The sequence below is a fragment of the Parasteatoda tepidariorum genome, chromosome 3 (genome assembly GCF_043381705.1).
Source record: "Parasteatoda tepidariorum isolate YZ-2023 chromosome 3, CAS_Ptep_4.0, whole genome shotgun sequence".
Taxonomy (NCBI): Eukaryota; Metazoa; Arthropoda; class Arachnida; order Araneae; family Theridiidae; genus Parasteatoda; species Parasteatoda tepidariorum.
Genome location: NC_092206.1, coordinates 77,660,404 through 77,678,999, shown reverse-complemented (window position 1 = coordinate 77,678,999; position 18,596 = coordinate 77,660,404). Strand labels below are relative to the sequence as shown.

Sequence of the window (18,596 nt, the reverse complement as noted above, 5' to 3'; positions counted from 1 at the left end):
AATGCAATAAAAAAAAAACTAAAGTAATCTAAGGTGGGGCTTTAAAAGTTTATAATGAGTATAAATAAATAATAATTAAAACTTCATAAATTTACTTTTTCAATATAAAAAAATTGTTGTTTTAATTTGCTATTGCAACTACATATGAAAATACAATAGAGTATTTTCAATCAGACATAATTTAAAAGAAATTTTGAGTGAAAAAGATACAAATATAGTGGCTCTTGTTTAAAACCAAAGGTTATCTTCGAGTCTTGGGTAACTCAAAACCTTACTGAACTTCGCCGGATTTCACAAAGTGATTGAGCTTTTTATCTGAACCTAACAAAAGTTAACATACTTAGGCAGATAATGCGTAAAACAGTTAACATACTTTCAAAGAATAAATCGAGCATGTAAAATGTATCATTAGTTTCTTTATTGACTTCTACAGCATTTGCACAACAAGAGGCAACGATTCCTTGAAGAGTGGGTGATTCGCGTTCGAGAATTTGACAAATGTATCCTTTTAATTGTTTTAAAAATTTATTCCCATGGCATTACGCATTCAGTAGAAGATCATTCTTCTAATTTATTGTAAAATCCGAACCAATAAAAACTATATCCTCTCTTTCAAAAACGACCTTCGTCTTCCAATGTCTGTTGCAACCTATTGTACAGGAAGCATTCTTTAAAGAAATAACGCCTCTTTAAACTGTTTATCTAATAAATATATCTCGGAAAAAATTCAAGTAGATGAAATTCTATACTTCCTATGTCAAGGCAACTAGAGGACAGTGCTTTGACTATAACGACAGGTAATGTCAAAGCTTTTCTTTGGAATAACTATAGCAGTTTTAAAACAAGGAGTCATTTCTACCGCCATTTGCAAGGCTGGGATTAGAGCGCATGCGCGACGTTGTCATGGAAACCATCCGCGACCGGCATGAAAGGCTTGTATAAATATGCCAACTGTGAAGCTGACCTGTTACTTGTCATCATTTCATCCCAGGTATCATCTTATCAAGGATAAAATTGCGGAGGGATAAAATATACTTCGGGAAAATTAATGTAACGTAAAATTTACAAAAATCAATTAAATTTTTTTAAATTTTGACTTTGTGAAGTGCCATGTGGAATATTAAGGTGAGTAAATAAAATTATTATATAGAAATTTTGAGAAAAAGTTTTTACCCTTAATTTCACTTTTATAGAATTTTTTTAACGCCTTCAAAAACGTCTAAGTTTAATAAATGTAACTATTTTTTCTAAACTGATTTCTGTTTATTTGCAAAACATTAAAATGTCTATTTATTAGAAATTAATCTCTTAATTATTTTTCAATTTTATTGGAATTTTTGGAGAAAAACGTTTAAGACATTTCATTATAAAATTAAATTAAATTAAGTAAGTTAATCTTTCACTATTGTAAAAGATTAAGTAGTGCACGCGAAAAACTTCCGAATATATTGTTTAAAAATGAAATATATTGTTTATAAATTGAACTGTTTTAAATTTAACATGGAGATAAATAAAAATATTTTTCTTCTTCTGATGAATTTTGATTTTATTTTGCTTGATTCAAACAAAAAAAGTTGTTTTGATATTTTTTACTCATCTGAGTTGTATTTCAAATTTTGTAATAATATAATTTAAAATTTATCATGCTTGAATTACATCAAATCATATTTTTTATCACATACAAATTTTTATGATAAAAACAAATTGTGATTATAATGTCAATGATTTGATTTGTTTAATTTGTAAAAAATTATTTAATATATTTAACTAACCTGAATTATATCACAATAAGTTGAATACCTTATTTAAATCTTATATTTCTATCTTGGTTCAATACTTTATATAAATATTATATTTGTAGATTAGTTGAATACAATAACCTAATGTTGTATATCTAGATTTTTTGAAAACAATATTCCAATATAATTTTTATTGGTCAAATACTATATTTCTAGCTTGCTTGAACTCAATATTTCAATATCATAGTTGTAGATTGGATGGATACAATATTCATAATTTGGTTAATTACAATATTTTAATATTATCTTTCTAGAATACATTATTTAGAGCTTGTTATGGATGCTGTTTTAATCACAGAAAACAATTTTATCTTATCTTTCTCTTATGAGAGTCTCAACAAAGATGAGAGTTTCGAATTTAATTTGATGAAACTTTCAAAATAATTAGTCTTCACTTTTTTTTAATCTATTGTAATGACAAACCAGAACTTTAAATAACATAATTTGAAATTTGCAAAATAATTTAGCAAAATTTCAATCATTTGTTTTTGAATGTTAATATTTTGTTATAGAAAATTGTTTTGTATGTGAAATTTAAAAAATATATATCATAAATAAACTGCAATATATAGTCAGTATCATTTGAAATGAAACTCATAAGAGCAATAGATTATCACTTTAACATACTATGATGGACACAATATTTGAAATAATGCCATTACAAATTATATTTGATATTGTTAATTTTATTTCAGATTTTTTATCGTATTATGGTACAATTTAGGTAAACTTGATATCATTGTTAATATGCGCATTAAAGAGTTATTTGAGAGTGAGAGATTAAAATAAATTAATAGTCATATTTAATTATTGAACATTAAGCGAGTTTTAACTAACTTTTTCATGAAACAAAAAGAATCATTATGATGCATCTTCAGTTTGAAAATATTAAGTTAAAAATCAGTTAAAAATCGAAATTTAATGACAAATATCACCCCAAGAAATTTTCCTTTCGTTCTGCTTTTGTAAAACCATTTCTATACACATCAATTAAAAGGGGGAAATATTAAGTGTAAAATAATTTTTAATTTTTTTTCTTAATTATTTCTAAAAATCATAAGTAATCTTATTAGAGATTGTCACATTTTATCCGATATTAAACAAATTTTATAATTTAGTAACCTTTTCAGAATTAATATTTTATTGTTGTTTCCTAGAATGACAGAAGCATTTTATTCATTTTCAATATCAGCCCCTGCATTTAACTATTGATACAAGGAAAAGCCATTTTTCACCATTTTTTTCATAACCATTTCCCTTTTCTTTTTATTTCACCTTAATTTTTGTTATTAAGAGGATGGAAGTTATAAATAACTCTTCCAAATTTGTTATAAAATTTAATTAATTAATGAAAGATATTTCAGAATTTTTAAGTATGAGGATTATTGTATATTGATTGAATTTTTTCATCGCTTTCGCAGATCTTTCTTAAAATTTGCCGAATAAAGAATTTTATATTTCAGAGCTACTCAAATAACTTTCATATTAGAATGGAATTAAATACAATATCGAAATGATTAAATGTTTTTCATAATATTTATTTAATGTATATGATATTTGATTTATAACTATAAAATGAATTAAAATGACATTTGTTTTATTATAATAATAATTTTAGATAGTAATTTTTGTGTAATGACAGATAAATTATTATAATATAATATAGCTCTAATGAAGAAAAGAAAGATAATTAGCATAAATTGTTTTTAAATATTATGAAAGTTATATACTCTATAAATTTTTTTCTCTTGTTTAATAAAAACACAATTATTTTTGCCGTTTTAGTTCACGTGAAAAGTTTTTTAAATAATTAGTGTTTAATTATATTCTTATTTTTAGTTAACTGCCAGTTAATCTGTCTATTGCACGGAGAAAATTTTTTGATAAAATTTACTGCACTTTTTGTTTATCACATTTCTAGTTAAAAAAAGACATAATTATGACAATGAAACCAAAATATAAGGTATTTTAACTATTTATTTGGTAATTGTTTCGCTTTTGTGGTAATTTTTTCGCTTTTATAAAACGTTTTGTTGGAAATTCTGGTTTTCTAAGTCATAGTTCTTATTACCACATATTTTGAAAACGAAACAAAACTCAAAAGTAAATTTAACCGAATAAATGGTTTCTGCGCCATGTTCTAAAGTATTATGATAAAAATGCCAAATTTTATGACATTTATCACATTTTATTACATATTATAAAATTATATGTTATTGTTAATTTTACCAAAATCATTACCAAAGCTCTTTGGTAAAAACTACTGAACTTTTTGGTATTCCCATAGAGCTAGAAACGCTATGAAATTAAAGAAAAAGAGATAGTAGTTTTGACCATATTTTTTTTCTCTGCGAGATGTATATTGACCATAAAATGGCGAAACATTTACCATACATTTGAACCATATAAGAAACTTGTATTCCCAGCAGGCAGATAGCTCCAGTTGAAATTTGAGCACTCTAGACATTTGGAAAGAATTAAGAAATAAAGTAATCAAATTTCAATAAATCGTTAAATGTTGTGAGAAAAGTCTTATTTCATAAAACATCTGAGGAGGCTATTTTCATGCCAATTTTTATTAAATTAAGAACAGTAAAAAAATGACTTTTTTTAAATATTTACCTGTAAAAGAATTTGATAAACGTAAACTGAATAAATGGTGTCTTTTATACTTAAGTATAGTAGTGGAAGCACAAATAAAAGGTTTTGACTGACATTATTTCTTTATTCAAAAGTTAATCTGGTCACATTTTAATGGAAAAACGTGTAATGCGTTGAACTGTATAGCTAATATTAGTTATTTTACAATATTTTAGTTTAAATAATAGAGAACATGTTTATAAATCAGATCTGAAACATTTTTAGTTACATTAATTTACACCACTACCATTGCAATTTTTTGTGTATTTAATTTTTTTTAATTCCATTTCATTTATAGTTTAAAAATAATTGTTATACGCCCACTCATAAAAGCGCGTTAACTGCATATACGTAAAATATTTCAAAAATAAAAATAACAACTGCAATTTATTTAAATTAGAAACATGATTTTAACAAGATTTTAATTTTATTTTGAGAAAATAAACTTTTAACGTACGTAGCAGCCTATTTAAAAATCTAAAAAACAACGCTAATTACTAATTTCTATAATAAATATTCTGAAGCCAAATTTTAATTCATAGATTTAAATTCATGCATAGGACAAAAGGAAGAAAAGTTAAATTATTTAAAAATCTTTATTGAAAGACATTTTGCTACAGCTAAAGACCTTTTCCAACATTCAATTCATACATATTTATGGTTATTTCCCCACTATTTTAAGAAAATTAAAATAAAATTCATTAATTTTATTTTTTAACCAATAATTACTTCCTTCTATACTCTTAGGATCAAACGATGAATTCTGACTCTTTAAATAATGAGGAAAATTTTTTTTATTCATTTTGAAAATTAATCATACTTACCTCAAAACTATTCGATAAGGCTTTAATTTATGTTTTATGTGAGTATAATGAGCAAAACGGCTGTGATTGTAAACTGGTAGATATATTTTAATTCTAATAATCAAAGCAACAATTCAAATTTGCTATCCGAAAAATAAAGAAAAAATAGCTTTGCTTATTTTTTTAATAATCATTACAATATCTTACATAGTTTGTATTTGTTTATTAAATATATGGTGTTAGTCAATTGCCGCCTTTCATATATACGTTTATAATCCTTGCTAAAAATGAACCAATACAATTATTCATATTAATTGTTAAAAATTAGTATTTAAGACAGGTAAAAAAAGGATTTTTTTAAATCAAAACGAGAATTTAATTAACAAGTTAGACGAGATTAGCAAATTTAAGGCCTGTATACAAGCGGAAACTAAAAAGTTGATGAATGTTTACGTCAGAATTTTCTCCATATTTTATCAGGTAATAAAACAGGTTATAATGCTCTAAACACCACCTTCATAAGTGATTCATCGTTTTTTAATAGCGAACTTTTTCTTTAGATGTAAATTTGCAAACCTTAATGTGAATACCTTATTTTATTTCATTTCTGACAAAGATACTCAAAATTATAATGCTGAAAATTGCTAAAACTCGATGTGTTTTTAAAGTAATTTATATTATGTGTTCGCATTTTTACAAAATCTCCTAACTGTTTACATGCTATTCAAAATATACGTTTTTAATATTATTAAACAAAAATCAAATATTAAATTAATTTGCATAACACTGCTTAACGAAGACGGGAACGGAGTTTTTGAACTTTAATTTCAATAGCTCTTGATCTTATGATTTCATGACTGATTATTTATTAAACTGTAATTTTTTTAAACTGTTCATGCAATGCATTTATATTTATTACGAATACATAGCACGTGTATGAAATATCCATAAAATGTGATAAAATAAAAATATTTAATGGTAATCTTTTTTCTAAACTTTAAAATTTTCTTACTGGTATTTATATTATTTTCTGATTTTTCTTTTATATAATTTATTATTTTAGCATTAGTCTTATTTTCAAAAGCTTTAAAATCAAATCGTACAGCAATTAAAATTGCTCTTAACATCTATCTTTTTTATTGTTTATATTCTGATTGACATTGATAATTTTTTATATACAAATTCCATAATAAAATTCATCATTTTTGGAAAAACTTTTAAAAATAATTCTATACAAACAGTTTTATTTATTTCGTAATATTAATAATAATAAAAATATGAATAAATTTATACAAAATTAAAATATTCGATAAAAATTTTTTAAAGGCGTACACTGGATGATTAAAACCAAAGTATGCCTGTTAAAGATAAGAGTAACTTCGGGTTGTTAGTGAGGTATGATATCTCCTTTATTAAAATAAGGCTTTTTAGTGTCAAAACACAGATAAAAGAGAGGTGCAAACAAGATGAAAAGCATTAAAATAATTACCATACTATATGGTAGCGACATTTCTGATTAAACAAACCATAATTTGGATAACAAAAAGAAAAATATACGGTATTTAATAATAACATTTGGTAATTTTTTCGTTCATATGGTAACGATTTGCCACGAAATTCTGATTCTCTGAAATCATAGTTAGTTCTTATTACCGCACATTTAGTAAGAAGTATAAAACTGAAAAGCAAGTTTAACCAAATAAAGGCTTTTTTATGCCACTTTTTTATGCCATGCTCTAAGGTATCATGATAAAATTAACTAATTTTAAACCAAACCAAATTTATCAAAGTAACCAAGCCATTTATTTAATAAAATTTTATCACAGATTATAAAACTATGTTTTATTGTTAATTCTACCAAAGCGCTTCAATAAAAATTACTGAGCTTTTCGATGTTAGAGACGAGGTGAATTTTACCATATACCAGAACAGGGATGCGATACTGTAAGTAGAAGTAAGTTACAATAGGAAAAAAATTTATAATATTCAAACGTAATAAATTCAAAAATGTTTGTGTCAAAAATATTTAACTATACAATAAACAGAATAGCAAAATAAGGATAATCTGAAATAAATATTTTTTTTCAAGGTCTCCTTCTTAAAGACAAAGTTTGGCTTAAAATAATGCAGCGAAATACGTACAATATGAAAAAGAAAGCAATTTGTTTTCAAAAATTTTTAAAAAGTTATGAATATTTGAGTTCTTCCTCTGCAAAATTTAGTGAACTGTCAGTCACGTTTCATCAAAAATTCATTCATGAAGGAAAAAAGCAATGTTCCATAACGAAATGACAACCGTTAAGAGCTGTACTTGACTGGGATACATTTTTTAAACATATTTTTTGCTCATGACGTACTTATTTTATATTTATAAAATCCATTAAAAATATATTAGATTTGCATATAACATTTTGAATGTTATGTAAGTTTAGGACACATCTTAAACTTAAAAAGTAGTAGTAAAATGTACATTTTCAAAAAAACTATTTTTATTTAGATTATGGTATCAAAAGTTTTTAGCCATAATATAATCATTTCAAACCATATTATGGGTAAATTTTCTATAATTTTAATAATATGTTAAATTGGATCATGTTTAAAGTCAGATCATGACATCGTGTCATCATAATGCGATATTATGGTTCACGATAAGAATGATTTCGATTACATAATTTAATTTACGATGTTATAATTGAGTTCAGTATAATATAGTTTAAATTTGCAATCAAAATTAAAATTGGAATTAATTTGATTGATAATGTATTTCAATTTGTTCCGTAACTCCTAACTGAGTGATTAAATATTTCGTTTGTAATATAACTGCATAAATTTTAGTATCTTCAAAAAATTACTTATTTAAAACTGTACATTTAATAAATAATCCCGATAAACTGATTCATGATTATGAGAAACAATAAATTGCTGTGCATTGTTGGAATCTTAAAATAACTATTCAATTTTTTGTCATAAATTTAATTTTGGCGTTGAGAGAATTATTTCAAGCAGTAATATCAGTTTATCTTGATGCCCTGGAATCTTGTTTTATTCATATGAATCTTGATTCTTTTGTTAAGAACATTAGTTCCTTGCCTCATATCTCGAGGAAATGCATTTTACCTTAGTTTACCCCTCTCAGTGCCAGTGGTTTTTCTGGTTTTATTTTTTTATGTTCATTTTTATCCTCTCACGGCTTTTGAGGTTTTTCTTATTCAGTCTCTCACCTTTATTTTCCCTTTTTCGTTTTCAATTTCACCTTTTATATTTCAAATCACTTCTGTTTCTTCTCATTCACGTCTGGTAAGTTTTGAAAAATGAGCTCCTAATTTTGAGCAATTGGAACATGCCAACTGTTATTTTCAATTTGTATATTTTTTAACCGAATGAAATTTTTTAATCAAGTAAAAACTATACAGCTTCAGTCAATGTTCTGAATACGTGGCATTACATAACTCTGATCTTGTATAAACAGAATTTTTTCTTTATTTTAACAAAAAAAGAACCTTCGTTTATCTGTCGTGTAGTTAATGGTATGCCATGCAGGCATGTAGTGCAAAAACTATACTCTTTTAATGCTTTACTACTTTACATTATTAGGCATGTTCACAACTTCGAAACTTTTTGAGCTTTAGTACATATTTTAAATTGAACAAAAAATGCAGTGTTTGATAAATTGAAATCAATAATTCCTTTTTTAACGATAAGTACTTTTCTGTTAAATTAAAAGTTGTTTGATTAATTTTAAAAGTAAAAAAAAAACATGAAAATTACAAAATATTAAAATTGTAATATAAAAAGTACTAGAAATCGTATGAATTTAAAACTATTTTATTGATTATTACATTTAGAAATACAGTTACGGCTAAACCACAAAGTATAAAGTTAATCATAAAAAAATAAACGAAAAAGATATTTACTTTCTAAATTTACATACAACAAGAGGGTTTTAACAGTGAAAATATTTATAGGAAGCAGAATAATTTATCTCATCTAAATTTCAAAAGACTAAATAAAAGATGTATGTTTTCTGTTAAATTTCCGAAAATGGAGTTTTCTGATATTAGGAATTCAAATGACATAAAATATGTAGTAGTATGAATTTAAATGAACTTAATAAAAAAGTTTATATTGATGAATTTAAATGGCATTATAAAATCAAATATTAATATTAATTGAAATGGCAAGAGAGTAAAAATAGCTTTAATGTATTTAAATGACGTTATGAAAACTTGCACTCAAAAAAATTTGTTGAAATTCATACAAAATTTCAATTTTATTAAATTTATAATTTTAAATAGAAAGTCATCAAGTAATACAATAATTTTGTTAAAATCATGAACTGAAAATTTAATATGTATGACTAGTTTCTGAAATTTATGATGTCAAATTAGCGTGTATGATATTTTTCTTTGAAAATACGTGTTTCCGGAAATTTGTAATTTATTTATTAACCTTTACAAATAGAATTGACCTTTCTTTCTTGTTGGTTTTTGCCCTGATTAATATTCAGCATACATAACTAAAATCCAAAATACGAATATATTAGAATTAAATTTCTTTTATTATTTATTTTTCTTTAAACGCTATTTTAAAACGCTAAAAATTTAGTTTTCAGTTCACTTAGCAATTAAATCTATTTGCAATTTATTTTTGGAATTATTTCTATACTTCAATTTACACATAACCAAATTTACAAACGAAGTAGCCATAGAGCGAAACATATTTTTGAACTGCATTACAATAAAGCGGATTTAAACGCATATAATCACAAACAATGTAGTAAACAAAAGTAGACGCTCTTGCGATGTACCAACAATAGTATCTTTACTTAAAATCAGAATTGCAATGACAAACGGCGATGTCTGACGGATAATTGGACGAACCTCTACCATATTTTGCATCTATATTTTCTTGAAATTTGACTGCGGAGTTTGATGAAAAATTGAATGAAACAAAACTAATATTTGAGTGCATATTTTCTTGCAACTGCAATGTCTGAAAGAAACTTGACTAAATCCCCGCTATATTTTCATGTATGTTTTTATGACTTGCGACTGTTGCGTTTGAGAAAAATTTAGCTGAATCACTACCATATTTTACATTCATATTTTCTTAATATATAAGATTGCAGCGTCTGATGAAAGCTTAGCTGAATTGCTACCATATTTTACATTCATATTTTCTTAATATGAAACTGTAGCGTCTGATGAAAGCTTGTGTTGAGGTTTGAGTTCGAGATTAGTTANATAAGATTGCAGCGTCTGATGAAAGCTTAGCTGAATTGCTACCATATTTTACATTCATATTTTCTTAATATGAAACTGTAGCGTCTGATGAAAGCTTGACTTAATTATTTTTCCTATTTTACAATCAAATTTTCATATTATGAGAATGCAGTGCATGATGAAAATTTTGCTAAATACTACCATATTTAACGCTGAATTTTTCTTAATACGAGATTGCAGCTTCTTATAACAATTTAGCTGATTCTCTACCATGTTTTACATGCATATTCTCTTAATATGAGACCTCAGCGTCTAATGAAAATATAGCTGAATCACTACCACATTTTACGTCCATATATTTTTAATACGACATTGCCGCTGTTGATGAAATTTTAGCTGAATATCAACCAAATTTTACAAGCGTAGTTTTTTTTAATATGAAACCTTTGTGTCTAATAAAAATTTTGCTGAATTACTACCCTATTTTACATTCATATTTTTTAATAACAGGCTGAAGTGTCTGATGAAAGCTTTGTAGAATCAATACAATATTTTGCATTCATGCTTTTTTAATATGAGACTGCAGCGTCTGATGAAAAATTGGATCAACTTAGATCAATATTTGTGTATACATTTTTCTGAGTGTGCGGCTGTTTCGTCTGAGGGAAAACTGGTTGAGTTTTGTATGCATATTTTCTTGGTATGCAAATGCCGCTCAATTTCTTTAAGAAAGGGAACATTTTTTTCCTCCAGGAAAATTTTTTATTGACAGTTTTTTTTTTGTCAAAAGCAATTTTTAGAAGTCATATAGGTTTAATAAAAATTACTGTGGCATTACTCGATTGTGGAAAAATTTAAAAGTTAGTCAATGATTTTAGAATATTTACTAGGGATTTAAAGGATTTGGGAAGCATTAAAGATATTTCATCAAGGAAAGATTAAATAGGTTTTAACAAACACTAGTTGCTATTTTGTTGTTGTTTAATTCAAACACAATACACTTATATCAAGCAGCAATGTATTCTGAAAAATGTATTAAAGCAATTTATTTTATCACTAATGAAACAGTTTGTTTCGCACTGTCTGAATAGAAACCTTTGTATTAATTTCTAAATTTAATTATCAAGATTGAACTTGAATAATAATTCAAAATTTAGACGAATGATCTAATTTAATGTGAAGCAACCCATTATTCATTTTCATAAAGTGACTTCGGGTTTCTGAGATTAGAATTAAATTATATCTATTAATATTCAGCTTATTGAATAATTAGACTGATTAAAAAGTGACTGCGTGTATCTTAAAAATTTAACCAAATGCGTTTTTAATTTAATTATTAATTATATTTTCAATTTAATGTATTCATAGGTTTATTTTGTAGGTTTAACTAAATAATAGTTTCCTTCAAACAACAGTAACTAGAAGTTACTGAAACTTATTTTATATCCGAATAAAAATAATTTAATTCTGAATAATAATAATTTTCCTTCTGAATAAAAAGATTTTTTTTCTAATACTAACTATTGAATTCAATTACAGGTGACCCCACAGAAACAGAAATGGAATTTTTTGCAGTTGACACTGTAAAATATTCCGAATCAAATTACAGTACAAAGTACATACACTTCGGGTGAATCATCCACACAATTCATTTTGCCGTAATATACGTTTTCTTCCGTAAAATATTATACCGTAATTTGTACAGTAATATTTATTTGATTAGAGTTATTCAGTAACTTTACTGTAATTATTAGTTTAGAACTTAAGTTACATCAGATGTTTTGTTTCGTAACATGTTCCGGTAAAAATAAATTGAATGAACTCGGCCGGTACTTTTTACCGTAATTTAATCCGCAAATTTTTACAATGAACTAACTGTTTGTGAGATGCAGGATGTAGGAAATAGAATTTAATGTAAAGTGTGCTATCACATTACTGTCTAAATCACAATTATTCAATAATGAATTTTAAATCAATATTAAATGTTGCAAAAGTACGGAAAATTCCTAAAACCTTGAAAATGTCAGAAAATGAAACTTAACTCTAAACAAATAAACAAGAAAAAAAAACTCTTACGATTTTATTGTCTAGAGCAGTGGTGGATCAGGCGAAAAGAATCTGCGAAAAGAATATAAAAATATGCAAATTAATTTAGTACTTTAAAGAAAAATAATTAACTATGTGTTTAATAATTTATTTTAAACTTTCTGTATTATAATGTAATTATAATTTATAATAGAGAATAATATTTAATTATGTATTTAAAAAAAATGATTAAAATATACGTTAGAGATAATTTGCTATTTCCTAAAACTCTTAAGGAACTCCAATAAAAATAAAAATAAATGCTTATTTAAATTCATTTTTATTCTTTTTATGTTTCATTTCATAACTCAATTAAAATTATCTGTAATTGTATATTCTAATCATAATGTGTATTGAATGTCCAAAAATATTCATAATATTTTGTTTCTCTTATTATTTTTTTCTCACAAAATTGATTGTGTGTTAAATGTCGAAAGAAAGTACAATGAAAGCATCTAATATTAATTAAAAATTTAACTACATTAAAAGTTGAACTAAAAGTACATTTATATTTATTCAACGTTTCATTATAAATAAACTGAATATATAATGTAAATATATTTAAATGAAGAATGCAATGAGTCTCTAAACTTAGATATAATTCAAGCATTTTTTTATCAAAACGAATGCTGAAGAGCTAAAACTGAACTGAATTAAAACGTGACAGCATATTTTTAATATAATAATTGCGTAAAAGAAAATAACGCAATTTTGGAATCTTGAAATAAATTCAATTATTTCAAAACTGTTCATGGCAAAATAAACAAACTACTAAAATGTTTAACATCACTAATAATAGTAAAGTTTCATTATCAGAGTTGACAAAATAAATAAATTCAACGGAAAAGTGTTTTTTTTTCAAATATATTTCTAAATTAAATTTAAACACCGAGAGGCTCTTTTGATAAAATACTCGAAGTATAAAGCTCTTTTCAGAGATTGAGAATATTCATTTGAAATTGAAAATATGCATTTTTTTAAATATTAATTGTCTACATTCGCTTTGTAACATTTAATGATAAAAAATAATTTATGAAAAGCTTTAACATTTACATATTCAACATATTCAATTCTTTTGTGAATTTCCCTAGGAAGCAAGTAGATTAAAATTTGTATCCCAAAATAATAGGTTCAGGCAGAACGTTTAATACTTTTTATAAATTGTTTGGAATCGTTTTTTAGACGTATAATAATTTCTTTATTATATTTGCTTGAAATCAATGATCTTACTGTTTAATCATGTTTTTAAATTTTTTTAAAAATTTTTATAGAAAGTTTTCAGTATAAATAAATTGAAATTAATTGAATAATTTTCTGTCTGTAGCTGTAGCATGCAAAAATAAAGTTGGAACTATACTTTTGAAATAAAAAATCCGAATTATTCCCTTTATTTTGCATATTTTTATTAAACGGTTCTTATTAAATATTTTTATTTTAGTTATCATTATGTTTTCATTTCATAGATTTTGTGATTGTTAAGATAAAAATCTTACAATTGATTTTCAACCACTTTATGACTAGTTATAGTTCTTAATTTTCAACTGAAGTTCTGTGCCAATACAAGCTTCACTTATTTTTCGATCAATTCAAGCAGAATTTATATTTATTTTATCTCATGAAAGAATTTATTGCCCATCACATTTGAATCACTTTAAAAAAAATTTAGACTCAAATTTCAAATGGAATTATATATTGAATAACGATACAAATCCATATTCCCATCTTTTCCTGATCTCTACCAGTAGAATTGTGATATTTTGGACGAAATTGCTTCATTGCCACTCAAAATTCCGTCTACTTTAAGAATATCTGAAGCACTCAAATTCTAAGATCTTGTCATGAAAGACATTACATGTTTCAAGCTTATTATCTCTAACAACAGATCTTTAAGCAGTGTTAATTTTACAGTACAACAGTTTTGAATATTTCCAGCTCAAACTATTTCTTTAAATCATATAAATTTTTTTGTCGTATAGAAAATTTGTATACTTATTCCACGATCCTTGTACCACATAACATCCTTTTCATTCATCTAGTTTTCATTTTGTTTTTATTTTTCGTTTGTTTTGAAGTAATTTGTATTTTAAATTTTCGAAATTAAGACTTTTAAGTTAGATTAGTTATAAAATAAAACCCTTCCAAAAGCTTACAATCCATTTGAAAAAAAAAAAACATTATTTTTTTTAAACGGTTTTAGATGAAAGATCGTTGATTAAAGCATAAGGTTTGAAACTTTAACAAAAAGCAAAATTCTAATTTATTATTTGTTTTTATATTAGTATAAAAGGAATTCAAAATAATTTATAGCTCAGATAATTTATAGCTTTTTTATAGCTCAGAAAGTTTCTTTTTTATAGCACAGGAACATTATCTGATCTAGCGGTTACCAAGTTTCGGTGCCTATAGAACACTAAATAATGAAATTTCGTTTGGCGGATTAATAAATAAGGCTCATTAACAATTGAAAACTAGCCAAAGAAACAGTACTAATCATTTTGATTATATTAATGTTAATTTTTCTCGGTTTTATCAACAAAAGTCTTAAAATTAAATTTCGTATTATACTGTGGAATTGAGAGGTCTGAAGCGTTATGTTGTCAAGCTCTAAATTTGTTCTTGGTTTATGCATAGGCTGAAAATGAAAAAAATTATAATGAAAAAGAATTATGAACTGTCAAATCTTCTAGCGTATTTAAAGCATACCTTTTTAATAATTGAGATTTCATTTTGTTACGTAAAAATCTGATCACTACATCAAAAGTTGCACAGATGCACTATAATTTTTTATTTTGCGCACCATTTAATAATTTTCAACCAGACTCTCTTGTTCCAAACTTTTATCAAAAAATGAAAATAGTAAGTAAGTAAGGTAACAATAAAAATATCCATCAGGCAAAATTAAGGTGGCTTTAATTAAGTAGAACACATTTTATGATGCATAGTTTTACTACATAACTATTTTCAAAAATGAATTTTTTTTTTTATTACTTTCAAATATTTCGCCATTTTCAAGGATTGATAACAGTAGAGTAATAATAACAATATTAATTACTCAAAAACATGGTGACTATATTTCAATAGGATACATCTTAAACTGTATAGTTTTACCATTTAACTATTTTTAAAAATTTAAATTTTTTTAACCATTTGACTCAGATGGGTCAATGATGTCCCTTTTTCCTGAGTCTCTAATTACAAGCAAAAATATATTTTGGTATTTATTAATTTTTTAAAAGAAGTCTAATAGTTACTAAAATAATCTATTAGATTACCGGAATTGTATTAATACTAAGATATAAAATCCCAAAACAGTAGCTTGAGAAAAAGATTTCATACATATTCAAAAAATTATCAATAACTGGTTTTGTAAATTAAAGGAATTTCAACGATGAAAAACTGTTTTTTCTGGATCTAAATACCTGCAAATAAATGCACATTCGAAAAATTATAGTTATGAAGTGAGCCGTGATTGGAGTTTCTTACCTTTCACTCAGAAAAAGAACTCGATGTTTCATTCTGTATTTCATAACAATAAGTTATTAAAATGCTAAACATATTACTTTTCTTTTCTCCAATAATGGAAAATGATAGAATAATGAAAAAAGTTTGAAGAATATGCTGAATAAAAATTCAGCGTCAAAGGATTAAATTAAAGTTTTTCACTGCTTTTAAGTTTGAAAATTAAAAAGTAGCGATAAAAAAATCCTTATGCAATATTAAGGTATCTTTATTTCAGTAGGTCATACTTAGTATTGCATAATTTTGAAACTAAAACCAGCTGATAGCTAATGGTGGTTATAAATAAAAATAACGAATGGTTCTTTGTCATTTTTACTTAGAAAAACATTCGCATTTTCTATTTCTTTATATTCAGATTTATCACGTAAATTAAAAAATGAATTATTTACTTCTTTTGAAAATAAAATTGCAAACATCTTCAAAACTATGTGAAAGGGAAATACTGAAAACAATGTTTCCCAAAGTATTTGTGATTCTAAATTACCGTTGCCACACAATACCATAAAGCTCCAAATTCTCCATCACAGCGACAAAATCTAAAGCTTGAGTGGAAAGGGAAAAGCGATAGCGAAAGGAATTGAAATTCTTTCTCAAGAACAGGTATCATTGGAGCTCATTGAGGAATTTATTATTCCAAAATAAATGTGATCGTCTGGTTTCCATGGTTACATCAGTAACTAAGTCTCGTTAACACGTGATCTCGCGTGGGTGAGCCCTTTGTTACTCTTTGCCTCCCCCTTTTACCTGAGGGATATTCGTTCTAAAATCGAACAAAAGAGGAAACTTTGAGCCAGGTGAAAAATGTATTCCCTGACGATTATATTGATGATTTTTCGAAAAAGTACCTGTTGATTCCAAACCTCATTATTTTATTTTTTGTTTTGGAATAAATAGTTTTGCACTCGTTATGCCTCTGATTTTATTTGTGAGAGTGGCTGTAATGGTAGATGGATTACAACTCTTTTACTAATGATGGGATTTTATCGATTTTGTAATTTCACATTAAACTGAGAGCTACCATAAAGTAGTATTTATTCCCACTGGAAAGTTGGATTAATGTTTATAGCTCCGAGTAAAATTTTTGTTACTAGGTTGAAAATAACAAAAAGTTACTTTTAAATGCTATCTCCAAGTATTATCTATCGTAATCATTAACTTTTATGCAATTATCTGTTGTTGTTTTTTTAATTTATGAAAAAGCTAGGATCTAAGAATTTATAATAGGACCTTCTGTCTAGTAAATTAGGATGAATTTCTTATGCATGATTTATAAATGGCGAAATTGTTTTCAATAAAAATATAAATTAGCGTCTATACCTGATTAAAAGCTTCATTCGATTCAAAAATATATTAATTGGTTATAACTGTCGGCATGTTTTAAGCACTTAAAAATGGGCTCCCATTTTCAAGACTTGCCAGCCAAAACCGAAAAAATGAATAATAATAATAATAAATAAATAAATAAACCAAAATGAAACATATGGGCTCCTGTTTTTGAGAGCTTGAATCATGTCGACTGTTTTTTGCTGTTTATATATTTTTGAAGAGAATGAAGTTTTAAATCAGGTAATATCTTACCGCTTTTGGAATTATTTAGTTAAATTTAGCGTCTTATTTCTTATACTACTAACATTTGTTTATCTCATATATTCGGGTATTGATACAGAATTTCAGTGCATTTGGTTTTTATGCGATTTTATTTTCATTTATTTATTTATTATAAAATAAGCTAATATTTTTAATTTAATATATAAATATTTTTAATTTAATAAGTTTCGAAAAACTATTAAATTTTTCTTAGCATTTTTGGGTCAAAATTCGCTTTCTAGAGGACTTTCAATCATAATGATTTTCAATCATTCCATTAAGAAGTAAAACGAAGTTATTAAATCAATTATCAGCTGTGCGCAACATTTTTCCAAGTGTGGCCGTTTATTTGAATTAATTTTACTGGTCTATGACTATATTCAAATAAAACACGCGAAAAAAATTCTTTAGAAGTTACCTAACAACTTTTCTTAAAGTAAATTATAATATACACCGAAGAGCCATTACATTATAACCACCCTCCATCTATAACAATGGACTCTCCCAGGTTTTCCTGGTTTCTCGCCCAGGAACAATGTCTTCATGGGGTACATTAGGACCCATGATCTTCACAGAACAATCCCTGGCATCTGTAAGCTACTTGAACATAGTTGTACACCAGGTTCACCCATTCATGGCAGCAGTTTTTCCTGCGGGGGATGGTGTTTACCAACAGGATAATGCACCATGTCATAAGGGTCGAATTGTCGAGGAAAATTCCAGTGACTTTCAAGTCTTGTCTTGGCCCCCAAATTCACCTGACCTTAATCCAATAGAGTATTTGTGGTCCTACTTGGAAAACCAAATTCCTGCTGCCACGCTACCCCCTCGAAATGTGAGGGAATTGCAGGACCAGTTGGTGAGCGCTTGGTACCAGATACCTCAGACTACATATCAGCACCTTGTGGAATCAATGCCACGGCGGGTGCTAGCAGTTTTGA

The 18,596-nt window shown here is 25.9% G+C and overlaps 1 protein-coding gene across 1 annotated transcript in view; it reads left to right on the top strand.

The window, feature by feature from the left end:
* Positions 1 to 939: 939 nt before the first annotated feature.
* Positions 940 to 18,596, top strand: part of LOC107445618 (uncharacterized) — a 27,288-nt gene continuing 9,631 nt past the window's right edge. The window contains exon 1 of the mRNA XM_021148770.3: positions 940 to 1,125. Coding sequence (XP_021004429.2) covers positions 1,111 to 1,125 — 15 coding nt within the window. The 5' untranslated portion in view covers positions 940 to 1,110. The remainder of the gene's footprint in view (positions 1,126 to 18,596) is intronic.